The 20519-nt window shown below is 36.8% G+C and overlaps 1 protein-coding gene across 1 annotated transcript; it reads right to left on the minus strand.

Annotated features, from left to right (window-relative positions):
• Positions 1-8377: 8377 nt before the first annotated feature.
• On the minus strand, positions 8378-8940 carry LOC110330090 (keratin-associated protein 16-3-like). The gene has a single exon (XM_021210042.1). The coding sequence runs from the start codon at positions 8897-8899 to the stop codon at positions 8630-8632; it is 270 nt and encodes an 89-aa protein (XP_021065701.1). The 5' UTR covers positions 8900-8940; the 3' UTR covers positions 8378-8629.
• Positions 8941-20519: the final 11579 nt, after the last annotated feature.

Here is a 20519-nt window from a genome sequence, read left to right on the forward strand (position 1 = left end):
CTAATAGCTCTCCAACACAACAATTGAGATTTTGTCTGCTGTTGTCTCAGTTAAAACAATTTTAAATCCCTTGTACTATACATATTGCATTTTCCTTATTATTAATAAATACCATTGAATTTTTTATGAGAATGGTACAATCTCAAAACTTTCTCTTATCTTTATAAAAAAGGTAATAATTTCTTTCACAATCCTTTATCAGTTTCTAAAACACATAAGCTTACCCGTCATAAAACTTTTTAGGTATTTAGAAAATTAATAATATCAAGATATGAAAACTAATGTAGCTTATATAAAGAAAATATAGCATGTTATTTTAAAATCGCTTTTCAAAATTGAGGACACCCAAGTGACACTAGAATTTGTTTGGCAGAGTCAACTTTCCTTAATCATAGGAATGTTTGAAAATATGTATCCATTTGTCGCTTAACTTTCTCAAATAAGATAAAATTTCTCAAAACAAGATAAAATCACTTTTAAATATAATGTGACAAATCTCTAGTTTTACAAATATTTGAGCATTTTAAGAGGTTAATGCAGACAATGCTGTGTCTATAGAAATGATAACTGTATTTTAGGCCGAAAAACATATTCAAGTAGTAACAATCAGAAATAACAATGGTCCCCGTTCATGGCAAGTTAGACATTGTTCATGTTTAATTAAAAGATAGGGCAGATGGTTTTGTAACGGTTCATCAATCAACCAAGTATATCCAATAAAAATTTTGTTGAAAGAAATTGAGTTGGTCCAGCATGGATAGACAAACCTATCATGCTTGAAAATTTTGCTTTTCAAATCCTCAAAAGGTTATCTTGCTTAGTTTTCTGATCCCTCGAATTCTGCTGAAGGATGCTCATGCAAAGTATCTTAAATGAAGGACAACAATAAGCTACACCTCTGTTTTAAATTCTAAGTCTTCTGAAGTGGCATCCAAGTGTGAAAGAGTAATAAAACATTTTCCTCAATGACCTTCACATGTCTTCATCTGATTGCCGCCTGTTGTAAAATTAAAGGACAACTTGATAATTCATTTTGGAGATACGCAAAGTGTAAGAGTGATCTTATATCTTTTGTTTTTCAGTAAGTGAGCACTTGGAGAAAGTTTGGATTATCTTGCAGAGGAAACAGATTTGCCCAAGAAGTAAATGAAAGATGAATGAAATGAAAAGAAAATGAAATGGAAGCACAAAGTACTTAAAAGCATGGGGAATATCCATCTACAGTAATGAACATTTGGGCAAACTTTGGTTTAAACAGTCAATTTGAATAGACAGTAAAAATTGCAGCTCTTTGAAATCAATTATAAGTTGCGATAGAAAAATGTCTCTGTTTTTCATGATAAGGCTATTTGCCGATGCACATTTGTGCGAGGATTTGAATTAAAACCACAAGCTCTGTTGATGACATGAACAAATGACCCTTGAAATATCAGGTTATACACAGCCTATTCTATATCAATGTCATTACTTTCTCTTTAAAATCCATTTCACTTCCAGAAAGACATACTTGGGATAGCAGAAAGAAATTTATGATATGTATATTTTATATTGTATAGTCTGTTTCTATTATAATCTGCATCAATCAAATCATTGAAATGAATAGCTTTAAACATAAATCATAGTTACAGGCTTCATAATTGTGACTTTTACAAAAATATGTGGAAGTCATAATTATCCTGCTGTGTGCATGTGACAGACATAGAAATAACTTGTGCTTGTAGTTCCTGTCCAGCTTGCTCCATGCCTGACACTGTCTGGACAGTCAGAAACCAGTAGCTGCAGAAGTTGGACAGTCAGTCCAGAGACCGAGGATGGAACCAAACATAATTAGTTTTAAAAGCCAATGAATTGATTCCTAACAATATTCTACTGCACTCAAGATTGATGCCTAGCCCAGCTGTCATCAGAGAGGCCTCTAACAACTGATGGGAACAGATGTAGAGACCCACAGCCTAACATTAGTTAGAGCTCAGGGACCCTGTTGTAGAAGGGGGAGGAATGATTGTAGGAGCCAGAGGGGCTGAAGATACCATGAGAAAATCCACAGAAACAACTAATCCAGGCACCTATGGGCTCACAGAGACTGAACTGACAACCAGGACACTGGCATAGCTCTGATCTAGGCCTATATGTTACAGTTGTATAGCTTGCTCTTCTTGTGGGACACCTAACAGTCGAGCAGGGACTGTCTTTGCCTCTTTGACCTGTTTGTAGGACCCTTTTCTTCTTACTTGATTGCCTCATTCAGTCTTGGTACCAGAGGAGGTACCTAGTTTTAACTGCAACTTGTTATGCTGTGTTTAGTTGGTATCCCTGGGCAACCTATTCTTTTCTGAAGGAAAAGAGAGGAGAAGAGAATCTTGGGGAGAAGGAAGGTGGGGAGATAATGGGAAGGGAAACTGCAGTAGGGATGTAATATATGAAAGAAGAATAAATAAAAAACTGAAAAGAAAAAGGAAATAGCTTACTTACAATCATGCACACTATTTGTTGCTTATTTTCCTGATTTAAAATAATGTGTGACTTGCATTCTTATATGATGGGTATAGAAAAAGAGACTCATAGAGACAAGAATATGTTGAGATGCTCAGAACTTAGTCAACAAGATCCTGGAATGCTACTGTGGCTGGTCACAGATTCAAAGATCTCCAGTCTCCCCTGAAATCTAAGGAGAAATGGGAAGAAACTGAGCACAAACAACTTATGTTCAAGGACCCACAAACATATTTTGACCTTAGACTCCTGGCTTTCAGTCCAGAGCCAACAGCTTCCTTTTGTGTCAGCCACTGAGTTGGTCATAAGTTTTGGTTGCAGAGAGCTGGAGCAATCTTCCACTTGGATTCCATGGCATACACATGAGCTGCACTTATGTGCACACATGTTGGGAGAGTAGGGTTGTTTTACAATAGTTCTTGTGAAGAAAACAAATCACCACTTTTAACTCATTGGATGGGGGAAGCCCATAGAACTACAGAATGAGCAAGTAGTGTTGAAGGATTACAAACATGGTCTCTATTTCTGAAACTCTGTGGTGTATTCCCTGCTATTCTAACAGCTGTGCTTAGCTGTTATTCCTATGTTTCACTGTACTATAAAAATCAACTGAGTGTGTGTATGTTGTGTTTGTGTTTGTGTGTGTGTGTGTGTGTGTGTGTGTTTGTGTGTTTGTGTGTTTGTGTATGTCTGTATGTGCAAACATAATTCTGGAAGCTGATATATCACCAATTCAGGACTACTTATCCAAAGAGTGCATGTACTCTTTGGAGCATTCAAATTCAATCATCTTTCAAGTTGCTTCATATAACTCTTTAAACAATGAAACATTACATACACCATTTCTATGAATTTTTATTTTGAATTTTGAGAAGGAAAGAGAGTCACTTAAATATTATGCCTACCTACACTGTTTCAAATCGGTGCTCTTCCTTTGTGTTGTACTTTTCTATTTCCCCTTCTTTCATCACACAATGTTGACTTTTAGAAATTTTCCCATTAACTCTGAAAAAAAAATAATGCTTCTCAAATGTAACTAAGAAAAAGTCTTTTTAAAAACAAAGTTTTTTTTGTTGTAAGTAGGTGTATACATTTCAAGGAAAATATAAAAAGTCTTAACAGTTAGCGATAATACTTTTAAGTGGTTCTGCTTTAGATGAAATTTATAACACAATAAAATAAATTCAAAGGAATATAACCAACGAGATTTTTAACATATAAATTATTATATATTAGGATGTTAGAAGATAGGGGCTTTGCCATTCAGAGACAATTGCTTTATGGAAAATTGGCCACAGATGAAATATAATCTGTAAACTGAGCTGACACCTCATGTTAAATGCTTCTGCTCTTCTTGAAAAATCAATAGTAGACTGACACCAGGATTATAATGTTTTAGAGCACAAGGCTTTTGTCCTTTCCAATAAAACCAGTGAATCCATTTCCACTGTTGTTCGATGGATGGCCACAGCTGCTTCAGTAACCCACAGAGATATAGACAGGACCAGAGCTACAGTATCCTCATCGTGAAGTCACTGCAATTCCACAAAGCCTGAGCCCTTGCTCAAGTTCCAGTCACCACAGCGACTTCCAAAGTAGCTTATGGTATTGGGAGTTAAGGGTGGCTTTTTTGTGACAAGGAGAGTGTTCATGTTGCCTGTCAGCATATGCTTGACTGACACTTGTCTCAAAGGGTGTATCAACAAAGCATATATTCATGGACCTCAGTCACAGGGGATATAACCTCAGATCCTGGCTTCTGTATAGGAAATATGTTCAAACTCCAGGGAAATGCACTGTGTTGGTGTACTGGCTGGTTTTATGCATCAACTTGACACAAGCTTGAGTTATCACAGAGAAAGGAACCTTCCTTGAGGAGATGCCTCCATGAGATCCAGCTGTAAGGCATTTTCTCAATTAGTGATCAAGGGGGGAAGGCCTAGCACATTGTGGGTGGTGCCATCGCTGGACTGGTAGTCCTGGGTTCTATAAGAAAGCAAGCTGAGCAAGCCAGGGGAAACAAGCCAGTAAGAAACACCCCTCCATGGCCTCTGCATCATCTCCTGCTTCTTGACCTGCTTGAGTTCCAGTCCTGAATTCCTTTGCTGATGAACAGCAGTGAGGAAGTGTAAGCTGAATAAACCCTTTCCTCCACGACTTGCTTCTTGGTCATGATGTTTGGGCAGGAATAAAAACTCTGACTAAGACAGTTGGTATAGACTCTAACTATGATATATTCCCAGAATGCACCTGGGGTAAAGAGACTATCCAGTCCTAAAGCTAGGCATCTTATCATGGTAAGTTAGTCAAAACAATGAATACACTATTTGTTGATTTAAGTCAATGTCACAAGAAACTATATCTGATTTCTTATTAAGGTGAAGAATTTTGGTCACGGTTGTTCAAAATATCCAAATATAGCACTCTTCCTAATTTATTTCATGGTGGTTTTATAATTCTGACTGAAATAAACTTGCTTAAAACTTTCACCCATTATAGTTGTGCCCTTTGTATGATGCGTTATTATCTTTCAAAGCATACTAAGAATGTTCTCAAATAAGTGACAGTAAGTCCAACCTTGAATATTCTGATGTAATTTACTAATTAGTTCTTTGAACAATGTTGTGCAATTTCTCTTTTGAAATATGACCCTTGGTTTTCCAAATCATCACCAAACAAGAGTAACCAAATATCCCACGCAGGACAAGACTGTTATCTTGAAAATTATATCTTTATATTTCCATTTATACTATGTGCTAGGACCTGGTAGGTACACTTTAATTAAGTGGAATATAAATCATTGAAAATTAGTTAACACAGTAAAGGTAGGTAGGACAATACGCTCATTGTTTGTGACTGGCTTTGTAAAAGCATTAAGGACCTGACTTATCTGTGATATCACTCTATCTTTTAGAAAAAGTAATATAAAATTGTAGTCATATTACTGATTTGTCAAAAGATGTCCTTTTCACATTAACACCACAAACTATGAAAATGATTTTTGCATCAATTTATCCATAGACACATAATAGTTTGTTGTTGATTGCATGATGGAGGTGGTGTTTCACAGACCTGCATCTGTCTAAACCACCTAAAAACAAGCTCTCAAACAACTGGCCTTTTCACGTCTATGCTGCCTGTCCTAAGACACCAGTTTTGCTACTACTTGCAAGGGTTCTGACACATTAACCTAAGTGAAACAATTGTGTGAAATAAATAAATCCCTTTGGCCTGAAGTGGAGATTCAAAAAACGGTTGACCTAGTCATTTTTAATGGAAGCAATTTAATTTAAAAGTCATATTCACCAAAATCTTGTGTGTGTGTGTGTGTGTGTGTGTGTGTGATTGTATGTGAGTCTGAGTGCTATGATCATATGTGTGTCTGAATGTGTATAATCATATGTGTGTCTGAGTATTTATGATCATAGGTGTGTCTGAGCATGTACAATTGTATTTATATCTGAGTGCATAAAATTGTATGTGTGTCAAATTGCATATGGATTGTATGTCTGAGTGTGTATGATTATATGTGTTTCTGAGTTTATATGATCATGCATCAATTTGGTTGATGAAAGAAAATTTGTTATGCCAGTTCTTCCACTGTGGAAAGTTAAAATTTTTTAACGTAATAGGTTGGCAAGAATTTCTGCAGTCCAGTTTTTCAAGAAAGATTATATAAGCAAAAGTGCCGAACCAGATGTGGTGGCTTGCACATGCCATCTCCGTGCTTGGAAGGCTGAAACAGGAGAATGACCAAGATGTGAAGGTCAGGATGAGCTGCTTTCACAGGCTTGCAGTACCACACAGCATTCATGTGCTGCTGGGCACAGGAGTGCAGGAATTACAGCCTTGCAATACCACACAGCATTCCTGTGCTGCTGGGCATCCAGCCCAGGGTTTTGTCCATGCTAGGCAAGCACCCTACAAACTTAGCAACATTCACCACCCTTGAGATGAATTTTACAATTATTTCTTTTATTTTTAGGGAATAAAATGCAGTTGTATCATTACATCCTGCCCTTTCCTCCCTCTCAATCAATACTCCCATATACCGCCACTTTCAAATTCATGGCCTCACTTTTTATTAAGTGTTGTTACATGCACATAAATACATTTGTAAACATTGTTTTTTATAGCATGTATGCATAGTATCAACGGTATAGTATAAACATAAAAGGGGTTCAATGCCCCAGTGTAGGGGAATGCCAGGAAGGGAAGGTGGGAATGGGTGGGTGGATGGGGGAGCACTCTTACAGAGGCATGGGGAAGGGGAATGGGATAGGGGACTTCTGGAGGGGAGACCTGGAAAGGTAATAACATTTGAAATGTAAATAAAGAAAATACCCAATAAAAGAAAGCAAAAGGGTCTAGCTCAAACATCAAAATTAACAACAAAGATGTGAACCTTAAATAAAAGTATCAGCCGGGCATGGTGGCGCACGCCTTTAATCCCAGCACTCAGGAGGCAGAGGCAGGCGAATTTCTGAGTTTGAGGCCAACCTGGTCTACAGAGTGAGTTCCAGGACAGCCAGGGCTGTACAGAGAAACCCTGTCTCAAAAACCCCAAAATAAAAATAAAAGAATTTAAAAATAAAAGTATCAAAGAATGTAACAACATTCCATGATATAATATAAACAAAAACATTACATTGTTCATAAATATATGAAATTTTATCTTTCCATTAAAATAAAAATGACCCCAAATTGGACATTGATGCTCTGATTTCCAAGACAGAGGGGGCATTGGATAAGAGGGCATGGAAAGACTTGGGGGACCTAGGGATGGGAAAGAAGACACTAAGTGTGCCTTCCCAATACAGTACGGTCATGGACGTTACTATTATGAACACTCAGTAGGTGTGACTCCAGCATGTAAGGAAATGCAGGATAGGACGGGATCAGGGAGAAGGCAAGGCATGAGAGGAAGAAGATGGTAATTTGGAAGAGCAAGGGGGCTGACAGAAATTGGGAGGAAATGTGAGGGTGCTTATGCTTGTATGAAACCACAGCACATTGTGTAAATGTATGATATTATTGAGAATTAAAAGTATATAGATAAATGTAAAAATACATTGGGAAGATATTTCCAGAAATTACCAAATAATTATGACTATACTCAAAAAGAAGCTAAACAAGGAACAAGCCATAACAGCTTATAACAATGGGAGGGAAATTTACTTGATATTATTAAATAAATTTTATTTTATTTTTTTAAATAAATTTTATTGAAATATCCCAGGGGAAAAGTCCATTGTTTTGTCACTTGATGTGAACATCTTGCAAATCTTCTAGGTCTACAGAGACTTTATGCTTTTCCAGGTGACATCTGTGGGCACCGGAAGTTACCTGAGAGCTAGAGTTGCTCCCTGGGAAGAGGATGAGAGAAACAAGGACATTCACAATAGTTATAATCCAGGCGGGAGTGTGGTTCTGTAGGTAGACGCCTTGCCTAACAGGAAGCTCTGGGTTTGTTCTCCAGCACAGCATGCACCTGGTACAGTTGTAGGCCATAGTTTTCCATATTCCAGCACTCAGGACATGGGAGCAAATAATCAGAGTATAATGTATATTCTGGGACCCATAATAAGAATATATTGTATAAAAAAAACATTTTCAATTAGAACAATTACTGAGAACAAAAGAAAAGAAGCATGAAAATAGCTATGTTTTAACCCATTCTGTACTTTCCTATCTTCCATGTTTAGACTGGTTCTCAACACAGGAAGTCATTCACTAGATAAAATTGAATAAAATTTATTTTTAAATAAAATATTGTTGAATCAAAACATTGACTCTGCCACATAAGAATGACATACTGACTTTAAGCTCATACTCTAGTTTATAATGTACTTAAATAAAATGATTGATAACTGTTTGATAGATCAGTTAAACATGTTTATTAATGATGATTTTAAAATATAGATCATGCACATCTGCAACAATGTTATTAACTGAATATAACAGATGAAGCCATAAATTCGATGGGGAGATTATAGATTCTTCGAGAGTAATTGAAAGCCAGATCCTTCCAGAGCAACAGTTCAATAAGCCGTGAATTTCTTCTCTATAACAAAGAGCATTTTCCTCTCTAAAGATGGACAAAATAATAATGATAGTCTGAAGATCAGCAGTTCACTCAGTAGAAGCTGGAGAACCCATATCCTCCACAGCATGAAGGGCGTCGGCAGCCATATCCGTGGCCTCCGAAGCCTCCGTAGCCAGAGCCATATCCATAGCCTCCATAGCCAGAGCCATACCCATAGCCTCCATAACCAGAGCCATATCCGTAGCTTCCATAGCCAGAGCCACAGTTCAGTCTGCGGATGCTGTTACATCCACAGCCCAGGCCTCCAAGGCCACCATAGCCATAGCCCAGGCCTCCGTAGTAGCCGCTGGAGTAGCTCATGGTATCAGGAGAGAACTGTTTTGCAGTGAGGATAAGCTTGAATGTGTGTGTGCCTTGCTATCCAGAATGCTTTTATACCCGGTGTCGAGCATACTAAACAGGGACTGGTTATCTCATCTCCATGCACAGAATAATTTTAAGTCTATAAATTCATTTAAATAGTTTCTTTGTTACTTAACAAAAGGTCCAAACTTCTATTAAGGAATTGTTAGTAATCATTATTTTTTAATAAGTTTGCATTCCAGTAAAGAAAATGCTTCCAAGATGAAAAATGATTTCACCCTCTTCAAAGGCCATGCTACTGTTCTAATTAAAATCTTCTAATCGGGTTGGTAGTTTCTAGTAACCTTGTAATTATGCAACCTCGGAGTGCTTTTCTTTTTAATTTGCATGGCATTGTTTTAGCTAGCCATCATTCTTTTTCGCTCAATGTTTTTGCCTCCAGGTACTTAGGGCATCACCAGAAAGTCCTTAGTGATCGCCAAATAGCCAAACCTAAAGGAGACACCATTTCTTGACTCACTTGAATTCTTTTGACACTGACCCCATCCACTCTTTGCCTCCTTTCATCCCACAAGACAACAACCTTCGGTGACTTCAGAGCCATGTGGCTTCATGTAGAACCTTGTTTGTACTTCAGACACTCTGACAAGACTCTTACTTTATCTGAACCTTCCAAACACTGCCCAAGCATCAGTTTCTTCAGAAGCATCTCAAGGGACACTCTGGGTACTTCCACCTCTGTCTCTTTAGAATACACTCTTGAGTGCTAACAAATACACTAGACAGAGTCCTATCCTTTCTCATCACATTTTAGAGTCGTGTTTAAATGTTCCCCTTCCATACCCACTAGACATCTACTGTGTTCAAAGGGTCATATCATCACACATTCTATTATTAATTGCCCATACACAGAAAGTTGTAGATTTTTGCTTGAATGATTAAAATACATGAAAGTCCATAAATGATCTTTGACGTTGGGATGATTCTGTGACCTCTGGCTTTTGTATGCCATGATAAATGCCCTCCTTCATTCTTCTGCTCATCACATTGTTTTTACCAATAAGATGTATCCAGGATATTATATTTACAGTTTTATGATTTATTAAATATAGTTAAAGTACTATACAAACTTATACCCTAACAGAGAACTTAAAGAATGATATTAAAACTGGCTTTTTTGTTATTAATGACACTTTCATCCTCTTGGGTAGGATTTGGAATGACAACTGTATAATCTTAATCGTCCAACACATTCCCAATACAAATCAATGAACCACACAAGCTCCTCCATGCTTTTGAAATAAACCTACCATGAAGGGCGTTACAAATTTCAAATTAAAAGAATGTTAGACAAAGCCCTCCGCCAGCTTCTAGTGGAAGGTTTCTGAAGTTCATTTTTAAGACTTTTTATTGGTGCCTTGTAAATTTCACTTCATACACCCCAGTTCCACTCATTTCCCCATCCCTCTGTGACCCTTGCAACTTCTACCAAGAAGAAAAGAAAAGAAATAAATAAACAAAAATTCAAAGCATGGAAAACCTTTTATCCTGAGAGCATAGTATGTCACAGTGAGTCCCACAATATACCCTTCTGTCCAGACTCTTGACTTCTGCTACATTTTCAACACTGGATCCTCACTAGGCCACTTCTCAGATATTCTGTTGTCATTCTGTTATGGAAATTCTAGCTTTCGATCTGCAGGACCCGTCCTTTCATGCACCCCAACAGTTCATGGATGAGGTAGATCCGAAGTACTGGACCTGGGCCTGGGTAGTCGCTGAGTCGCTCAACCTACCAGATTTCTCACACCCAAACCAACAAGACGAGCTCTCCAGCACCGTCCCTACCAGATCACCCAGTACCACAGCCTGCAGGAGACAGGGTCAGCACTTTCACACTCTTGGGCCCCATTTGCCCATACCCATTACATCAGAGTCAACTCTATTGTGCTGCCCAATCTTACTCAGGTCCCACTCTCCTGAGTCTGTAGCCAGCAAGGGCCCTGCACTTTGTCTGGGCAGCACAGTAGAGATGGCCACGGTGGAAGTGCATGGATTAGTTGGCCCTGAGGGTGTGAACTCTCGAGACCTGGTCCAGCCACTCATCTTCTGTGATGTGGTGTGTATGCGGTCCACTTTACATATTCAGGAGAATGGGCTCTGTACCTCACACGGGCAATACAGTAGAGCTGGTAATAATGGTGACGGCACAGGTGAACCAGTCCTGAGGGTGTAAGAGCCAGCTAGTTGAAGTCTTTTTCCTAGCATTGTGTAAAATTGAGTAAGGCTATGAGGACACATTCACATCAGGACAAGGAAACTGAATGTTTTAAGACTCAATCCTTATAGACAGCACTATGATGAATTTCTAGTGACCAGCTCTAAGCACAAATCCAAAAATGCAAATAATCTTCATTTGCACAATGTATTATGATTAAAACAAATAGAAAAGATCACTAGTTGGTCGGTAATTTCAGGTAGAGAAAGAGATAGAGAGGCAAGGATCATGACATGCACCAAAATTCAAAATCAGGATGAAGACATGAGCTGGCTCGGCTATTCTGAGCATTTGCTGATTGTTCAGGAGTTGGGGATCAATCCTAGGTATCCATATTAAGTGGCACACCTATACATTGAATTCCATCTCTACGGAATATAACCCCTTCTTCAGGATTCCATGTTAATGGCACATACAACTCACATACTCAAACATGATACATGCATGTCTGCAAGTACACACACACACACACACACACACACACACACAGAGAGAGAGAGAGAGAGAGAGACTAATTAAAAATGGAACAAATACTTTTAAAATTCAAAGAGTAATAGTAAAAATGAATAAAAGAAGGAAGTTAATTAAAAATTATAGGAAATAGCTAAAAGTGTGCAAATCACATCTGTATGAACACTAAATTACAGTGCAGCTGACGAGTAGCAGAGTCAAGTAGAAACATAATGGATGACATTGGATAATATTAGAAAATAATCAGAATAATAAGCATATGTCTAAGAAAGAAAAACAAACAAAGAGAAGTATTAGTGAAGTAGAAGATAAACTCTTAACTGACACCTAATGAAGTCTGTAGTAAGAAAGATTAATCAGCAAACTTACAGCCTAAAATGAAAAGATACCTTCAATATCCATACTGGCATGGCCATTCATTATGTAGTAATATGAGTAATAAACAAATTCAAATCATTGTTCAAGCGTCTTGAGATAAACACAGCTGGGTTGGTTGCAAGGCAGTATAAGTCTATTTAATGCCAGATAACTAACTATGAAACTACAAAGAATTAAACAGTAAAATTTATGTCATAGTTTAGTTCAAAAAATGAAGGTCTTTAAAGATTAAGAAATATTCCTCAGAGTGTCTTGGAAATTATTCAAATGCTTTCAATGGCAAGAATATTAGATCTCAATATAAATTTCAAAGAGTGATTATGGAACATGATTTTATGTGGTTTCATTAAAACACAAGGGGGATAATGAGTGCAAAAGAATTCATACCCAAGCATCCAATTATATCATTTTGCAGGAAAAGGAGCCACAGTCTTATTATTGTAAAAATCTAGGAAGATTCAAAGTTGTGAGCATGTCTGGGTCAATGAAGTCAGGATTAAACATACTCCAGAAGTCCTATGCAACCAGCAACTGCTATGAGAATTGCTGTACTATTCTCTGCTAGACTAGCCTGAAGGCAAGAATGAGTAAAATATTATATAACTATGTTGCACAGAAAGAGTAAGACTTATTTATTCACTTTATGTCCCAGTATCAGCCCTCTCCTACCAGTTTCCCTCTCCTACAGCTCTTCTCCCATTTCCTCTCCCCTTCTCTGAGAAGAGGAGATCCCATGAGTATCACTCCATCCTGACATCTCAAGTCATTGCAGGACTATGTGCATCCTCTCTCACAGAAGCCAGTTAGCAGAACAGGATCCACAGGCAGATTCAGGACAACAACCCCTGCTCTAGTTGTTGGGGACCCACATGAAGGCCCAAATGCATATCTGTATATATGTGCAGGATGGGGGCACTAGGTCTAGTCTTTGCTTGTTCTTTGGTGGGTAGTCCAGTCTCTTGCCATTCCAGCTCAGTTGATTCTGTTGGTCTTCCTGTGAGGTCCTTATCCTCTTCGGGTCCCTCAGTCCTTCCCCCAAATATTCCACAAGACTCCTCAAACTCCACCTAATGTTTGACTGTGTGTCTCCTTATGTTTCCATTGGCTACTGGGTGGAGTCTCCCAGGGAACAATTATGCTAGTATCCCATCTGCAGGCATAACAGAGTGCCATCAACAGTGTCAGGGATTGGTTCTTGCCCATAAATTAATGAGGGGGGTGAGGAAGGAANGAAGGAAGGAAGGAAGGAANGNAGGNNGGGAGGGAGGGAGGGAGGGAGGGTATGAATTCAAGGATAAGTGGAGAAAGCAGAGGTTCTGATAGCTTTTAATCACTAAAATGACAAAGCAAGCAAATATTGAAAGATTGAGTAAATAAGGAAAAAATGACATTTTTATAACAAAATTTAAAAATGTAAGAGTATTGGATTAGCAATAACCCATCAAGTTTTTTTCTAAATCTAGGAAGCTGTTTAATACTAGACAAAGAAAACAAAATTGAAAGTGAAGAACATAGCATATCCAACAATGTGTGTACTTACTTATCACATACAATCTTTATAGGTGATAGCAAACATTATAGAAATCCTATATGTATGAAGAAGAGTCATTTATTTTTTTAAATGAAACAATTGTTGATTCAACACATACACAAACACACACACACACACACTTACAGTAGGTAATTTGTGCTCTACAAATTATTCTTTACCCAAATATACATATGATTATACATATGAGTGGAATATTTTTGTCTTATTTTTCTGAAAGTGCATAACCTTGCTTAATATTTATCAATTTTCTGGTAATTGCTTTGATTACATAGTTAAATAGTAATATATATATATATATATATATGTGTATATATATATATACATATATATTTATATATCAGATAGATAACAGATAGATGATAGATTGATAATCATTTCATTATCCATTCATCTACTAATTAACATGACACATATATTGATACTAATTCTTCCAATTCTTTGCTATTTTGAATAAAGCAGCAATAAACATGAGATGCAAATGTGTTTCTTTGTTATGATATGAAATTCTCTAGAATCTAGTGTAAAGATATACACCCAGATCAGGGCAGTTGACATATCTACCAAATTTGGCATTGTTAATTTCTTTGTATTTGAAAACACTTAGTTTTGTCTTCTTTGTCTTATATTCCTATATAAGGTATAAAAAGCACATAACCACATATAAACTCCTCTACACACACACAAATGCACATATACACACATACACTGCACACATACACACATATACTACGTGATGCAGTATATACCCTTCTACATACACACACACACACACACATACACACACACTACACAACGAAATATACACTCTTCTATAGAGACACATATGCTACATGATGAAGTATGTTCTGTTACAAACACACACACATGCTACAAGATGATGTTATACACTTTTGCACACACACACACACACACACACACACACACACACACATGCACTCACTCACCCATACAAGTTATATGGCACAATTGTATACCCCTCTATACACACACACGCATGCATGCATGTACACACATGCACATACACATACATGCACATATGCATGTGTGTTACATGATGCATTTATTTCAGAGACCTTCTGCTAGAACATCAAAAAGATAACTGGTATTCAACATATATTGTTCTAGGACACTAAAAGTCAGTATGCCCTCAAATATGTTTTCTGAAACTGAGAGAATTTTTATCTAAACCCAATAACCATAGCACAGAAAGAGATTGCTTATGAATATGTATGCAAAAATGCTAAAGAAGAGATTAGCAAATAAAATACAATATCATTCTAAAAATAATACAAGAGGAAGTAGGATTTACTTCAAGAATACTAGACTTATCAGAGTGGGAGCTATACTCTTTGTTATGTATTTCTACATTAGTTGTTTTCTCACTTCTACACCAAAATATTTCACAAAAATCAACCTCAGAAAGGAAGGATGTGTTTATTCTGGCTTGTGAATTCAGGGTACAATCTATCATGGCCAGGAAGTCATGCTGACAAGAGTGTGTGCTGGCTTGTCACATTTAGGAAGGAGACAGTAATGAATATTGGTACTCAGCTTGTTTTATATTTTTATATTCAATCAGAGACCTGAGCATCAGTGCTGCCAACACTTAGGTTATGTCTTCATGCCTCTTAGAAACTATGTCCACCCTATCTAGAAACTCTCTTGAAATTTTCCTAGCATCTTGTCTTCTATATTAGTCAAAGTCTCGTCAAATGGACCATCAAGATTAACCATCACATCACCCACATAATACTTTCTGCTATATTATTGATCATGAAATGTCAAAGGAAGTGTGAGAACGGGAAATAAAATAGTTGAGTATATAATAGCATGCTTCAAAATGGAGTATAACCAAGGTTTAAATATTTTAAATAATGTGAAATATGCAAATACCTTAGAAAAGATATTAAAAACCTATCAAACTCTTTTCAAAAATATTGGTGTTGTTTATTTGTTTTGTTTTTGTTTTTTTTGTGTGTGTGTTTCACAGAGCATGGGGTTTGAGCTCAACAATTAGCAGCATTTACTGTTTTTGTAAAGAGTCAAGTTCAGTTCCCAGGCCCTCCATAAGGCAACTCAGGACCACCTATAACTCCAGCTTCAGGGGATGTGACACCCTCTCTGGACTTGATGGTCACCCACAGATAGGTAGCATAATCACATGCAGACACACAAACATGAAAATACATCTTAAGAAAAACATACAGCACAATAATGTATGTGTGCTATGCAACTTTTATTTAAAATGTTTTATGAAAGATATCCATTCACAAAGCTATTTGCAGAATGAGAAATAGGAAACAAATTCCACAAACCAGTCGTCCTGATTACTCAGAGGAGGGAGGGATGAAATGGGAAAGCCAGTGCTGGTGGAACAGACTAGATGAAACTAAAGCATTGATATGATAAACGTGTTATTTTGCCCTGCCTTGAAGTTCTTTTTATTATGCAAATAAACATTTTATTATATTGTAATAATGCCATTTCAATTTTAAACACACATAGAGTATTGTAATGGGAAGTGATGGGTAATAACTACCCACATTATTAAACAAAGTACCCACATTATTCAAGAAATTCTAGAGATTTGTTTTGTTTTGTTTTGTTTTGAAAATACACCAAACCTTAAAAAGATACAGAGCCCTCTTGGAATTTATATCTAAGAAGTATTAATAAGTTTTATCTCAGTAATATTTATTATACCAACTGCCTATGAAGCTTCCTATCTTTCAAGTGTGTATATTTCACGTATGTATATTATATGTATATTGTCATTTTGTTGTCGATGATGGTTTTTATTCTTCTCTCATATATTACATCCTAATTGCATTTTCCCCACCTTCCCCTCCCTCCAGTCTTCCTACCCTACCCCTCTACCCCATATTCACCCGTCTCCTCTCAGAAAAGAACAGGGTCCCCAGGGACATCCAATAAACACAGTCTAATGAGCTACAATAGCTCCAGCTACATGCCATCACATCATTCCTGAAGGTTTTGTTCACATGAACACACAGTGGCTACTCTTCTCAGCCCAGGTATGGTTTCCCCTATTGTTTCACACAGTGATACATTGCTCCTCATCGCAGATATGGAGAAATATGTCACGAGTTCCATAGCAATCACGTAATATCCAACCTGGAAATCTGGCTTTATTCCAACTTGGGTTGGCTGTAAATAAGAGTACTATGAATATCTTTATATATTTGTTCTCATGATTATATACACTCATATCTGTTGGATGCATTCCCAGGCGTGAAATTACAGTGTCATAAGAAATATGAATATGCAGCTTTAATAGTGGCAGTGTGCTTCCTAAAGTGCTTTTACTGTTGTGTATTCTACGTGATACTGTGCAGAAGTCCCCACTGATGTGAATCCTTCTGTACAGTAACAAACATTGAGGAGTTTGCCATTTAAGTAGCTGAACGGTACTAACTCAAACTCAAATGTGCGTGTGCATTTCTCGTATCATGAGTGCTATTGAACTAACATGTTTTCATATAGCAGCTGGCTATTAATGTATCTCTTTTATTTTTGTTTCTGACTTGTGTATAATGTGTTAGAGTCATATTTTTTACCTACTCCATTCTCCTCTCTCACTCCCACTTCTGATGTCCCCCTCCTTCACAACATCTCCTACTATCATGAAGTTCATGTCTGCAGATCGCACAGCTGCTACATACTCATGAGTGCAATGTCTGAGTCATATCCAGACGACAGCATTTGACAGAATACCTCCCATCCTCTGACTCCTACAGACTTCACACTCCCTTCCACAGTGTTCTCTGGATCTTTTGCTATAGATGTACTGCTCAGTGCCTAGCACTCTATGGTGTCAATTATTAAGAATCTGATGATCTTGAGCCTGGACTTTGATAGTCACATACTGGAAAAATAAGCTTCCTGAAGCTGAGAGCTACACTAGACTATTTCCATAAAATTAAGTATTTAGAAAACAATATAATATGCAAATAAAGGAGGGAATGTAAAAGGCTTAAATGTGGATGGGGTGATGAATGGGGAAAGCATTTTTCTCATTCCCCTTCATATCGCTTGTATCCTGACATTCCCCCTCTAAAGCACTCTTTCCCTTCTGCCGTTCGGCCTTCTGCATTACTCCAGGTGTAAACACTTGTATGTGAAGGTTTGGATCTAGAAACTAGCGATGAAAACTAATAAGTAGTGTTTGTCTTTACAGGTCTGGGTTACCTGAATCAATATAACATTTTCTAGTTCCACCTATGTACCTGAAAATGTCATTATTCTTTCTAGCTAAAAAGTATTCCATATCTTTAATGTACCACATTTTCATTATCCATTATTCAGGTAAAGAAAATTAAAGTTGCTTCCGTTTCGTAGCTATTGTGAGTGGAGAGATATTGACCATAGTTGAACAGGTATTTATGGGGTAGAATAATAGGTGATTTGGCCATATAACAAAATATTGTGCTCTTGGTTAATATGGTATATTTATGCACAGCGAATTCCAAAGCATATGCACAAACTTGCTGTTCAACCACCAGTGAATGAAGGCTCCTCTTTCTCCACATTTTCAGCAATTCTGTCAGTTGTTAGTTGAAGCTACCCATCCTGACTGGGGAGGATAAAACCTCAGAATGATTTTAATTTGCATTCACCATTAGTAAGAATGATGAACATTGCTTTAGATATTTTTTAACGACTTTATTTTTTGAAATCAATCTCTTCATATCCATAGCACACGTTTAATTGGGTTATTTGTATTTTGGCTCTTTAATGAATTTTTGGGGGGAGTTGTTGTTGCTGATGTAGTCTGTTTGATTATTGAGTTCTTTATAAAGCCTAGATACTAATCTTGCATCAGTTCCGTGTAAACCTTGCAAAGATTCCCTTTCACTTTGTGGTACTTCTCTTAACTGCACTGATTATTTTTCTTGGTTGTGCAATTTTGTCCTTGTTGTTCTGTGAGATCCCACTTGTCAATTGTCATAAAAAAGCAATCATATGCTGACACAAAAGAATAGGGCTACTCAAGGCAATCCCGAGCCAAACAAACGATGCTGGAAGAATGGTCATTCCGGATCTCAAATAACAGTCGTAATAAAAAACACAGTAGAATCAGTGCAAATAGATACTTAGCCCAAGGGAAACAAATGAAAAAGTCAAACATGAGTATGTATAACAGCTGTCTGACAAAGATATGAAAAACGTAGTCTGTAGAAAAGTCAGCGTCTTTAAAATATGGTGTGGGAAAAATTGGATGTCCACGTTAGGACAACGATATTGCACCGGTACATGTCACTTACACAAAAACTAATTCCAGATGGGTCAATGACATCCATGTGAAACCTGAAACACTGGAACTGCTAGAAGAAACCACAGACAGTAAACTACGGGGGGAATAAAAGCAACAGTTAACAAATGAATGGCAGCTGCTGTGTGCCTCTGGAGTCAGTTCTCGGTTATGTAACAGGTGTTCTTACCCGTACTTGATAGAGCAATTATCTAATTGAGGTGAAGGGGAGAATGTTGGTTATACTTTGAAGAGAGTATAGTGGAGCGACGTTGGGTAAGTCTCATCGATGGACACCAAGCTGCATTTAGGTAAGGGTAGGTGATGTAGTTCGGTATTGTGTAGTGGTCGTGTATGGTATAACTCAAGAAAACTAGAAAAAAAGAATTTGAATATTTTGCCCTACAGTAAATATAGATATAAATTACTGATACAATGCTTTCCTTTTAATACCTTCAACTATTAATTTGATTTATATAATTAAATTTGCTCTTTTAGTAAATTGTGCTTCAGATTATCAAATGGTAAGATGTCCTAGGATTTTTCAAATAAAATTCAAGCACAATGTACTACTTTTTGACAAAATAGTTGAAATTGTTCCTAAGAAAAAATAGTTGAATTTTTCCTAAGAATAGTATTTAAACTAATAAAGAATAATAGCTTTTTCATTTTCTCCCCACAGGATATTTTCATGTTTTACCTTAAGACTTTTTCAACCTAAAACATACAAAAAGTATTCCAACTTTTATTTGTCTCCAAAATAACAAGCTGTTGGAATTAATCAGTGGGAAAAAATTAAACTTACAATTGCATTTTTGGAGCATCTTTGACAGTAGGGTTAATTCTAATAGAAGACTTAAAATTATTCAGATTACTTAATTTTTGATCACATAAAAAGCTTCACTTAATAGAATCATGCCTATTTATATCAGAATAAAATAGTTTCCATTTTGTTTTAGGAAAATTTCTTAGTATGAAATGTGTGTTTTCCTTCTCTATTTTGAAATATTTTAAGAGTAAATGAATAGAATAAATGAGAAGAAGCCTATCTCCTAACATCACACTTAGAGCCCATTTAAAATCTAAAGCTATAGTGAACTATTTTAGTAGATGTTTCTTGAATTCTTGGACATATAGTAATTATATTTTGAATGAAATAAAAGTACAGGCATTTATAGCTAAGGATAGTGAACAAGACAAAGGCAGCTGATCTGAAATAGGGGGTAAAGAAGACAGAAGCAATGGAAAGAGATGGAAAAGATAGAAGCAGAGAGAAGGGGCCATAAAAATCAACCTTCATTGAAGATTTTACCTATAAAAAACTACATAGCTGGTTATTATATCAATAAACCCAAATAAACTACTATTATTATTAGAGAATTGATATTCAAGACAAATGAACTGTGTCAGAAATACTTTATTATTAATGTTTGTGAGAACATAATGATACCCCAACCAGAATAGAAGTGGGTTCCCGAAGATCAACACTCAAAAATATTGACTTCATCTAATATTCTCCACATTATTTACACAAACCTTTCATTCCAAAAGGAAGCAAAATAATAGATACAGAATAAACAAAGTATGAAGGTCGCAGGATAAAGAATCTTACAAAATCAAGGCATCACGGAGAACTAATCCATGGGTTGTTGGTTCAAGTATTTAT

Source organism: Mus pahari, chromosome 12, assembly GCF_900095145.1.
Source record: "Mus pahari chromosome 12, PAHARI_EIJ_v1.1, whole genome shotgun sequence".
NCBI lineage: Eukaryota > Metazoa > Chordata > Mammalia > Rodentia > Muridae > Mus > Mus pahari.

Coding starts and splice junctions, on each gene's coding strand:
- LOC110330090 (XM_021210042.1), bottom strand. CDS start 8,899: ATGAGCTACTCCAGCGGCTACTACGGAGGCCTGGGCTATGGCTATGGT.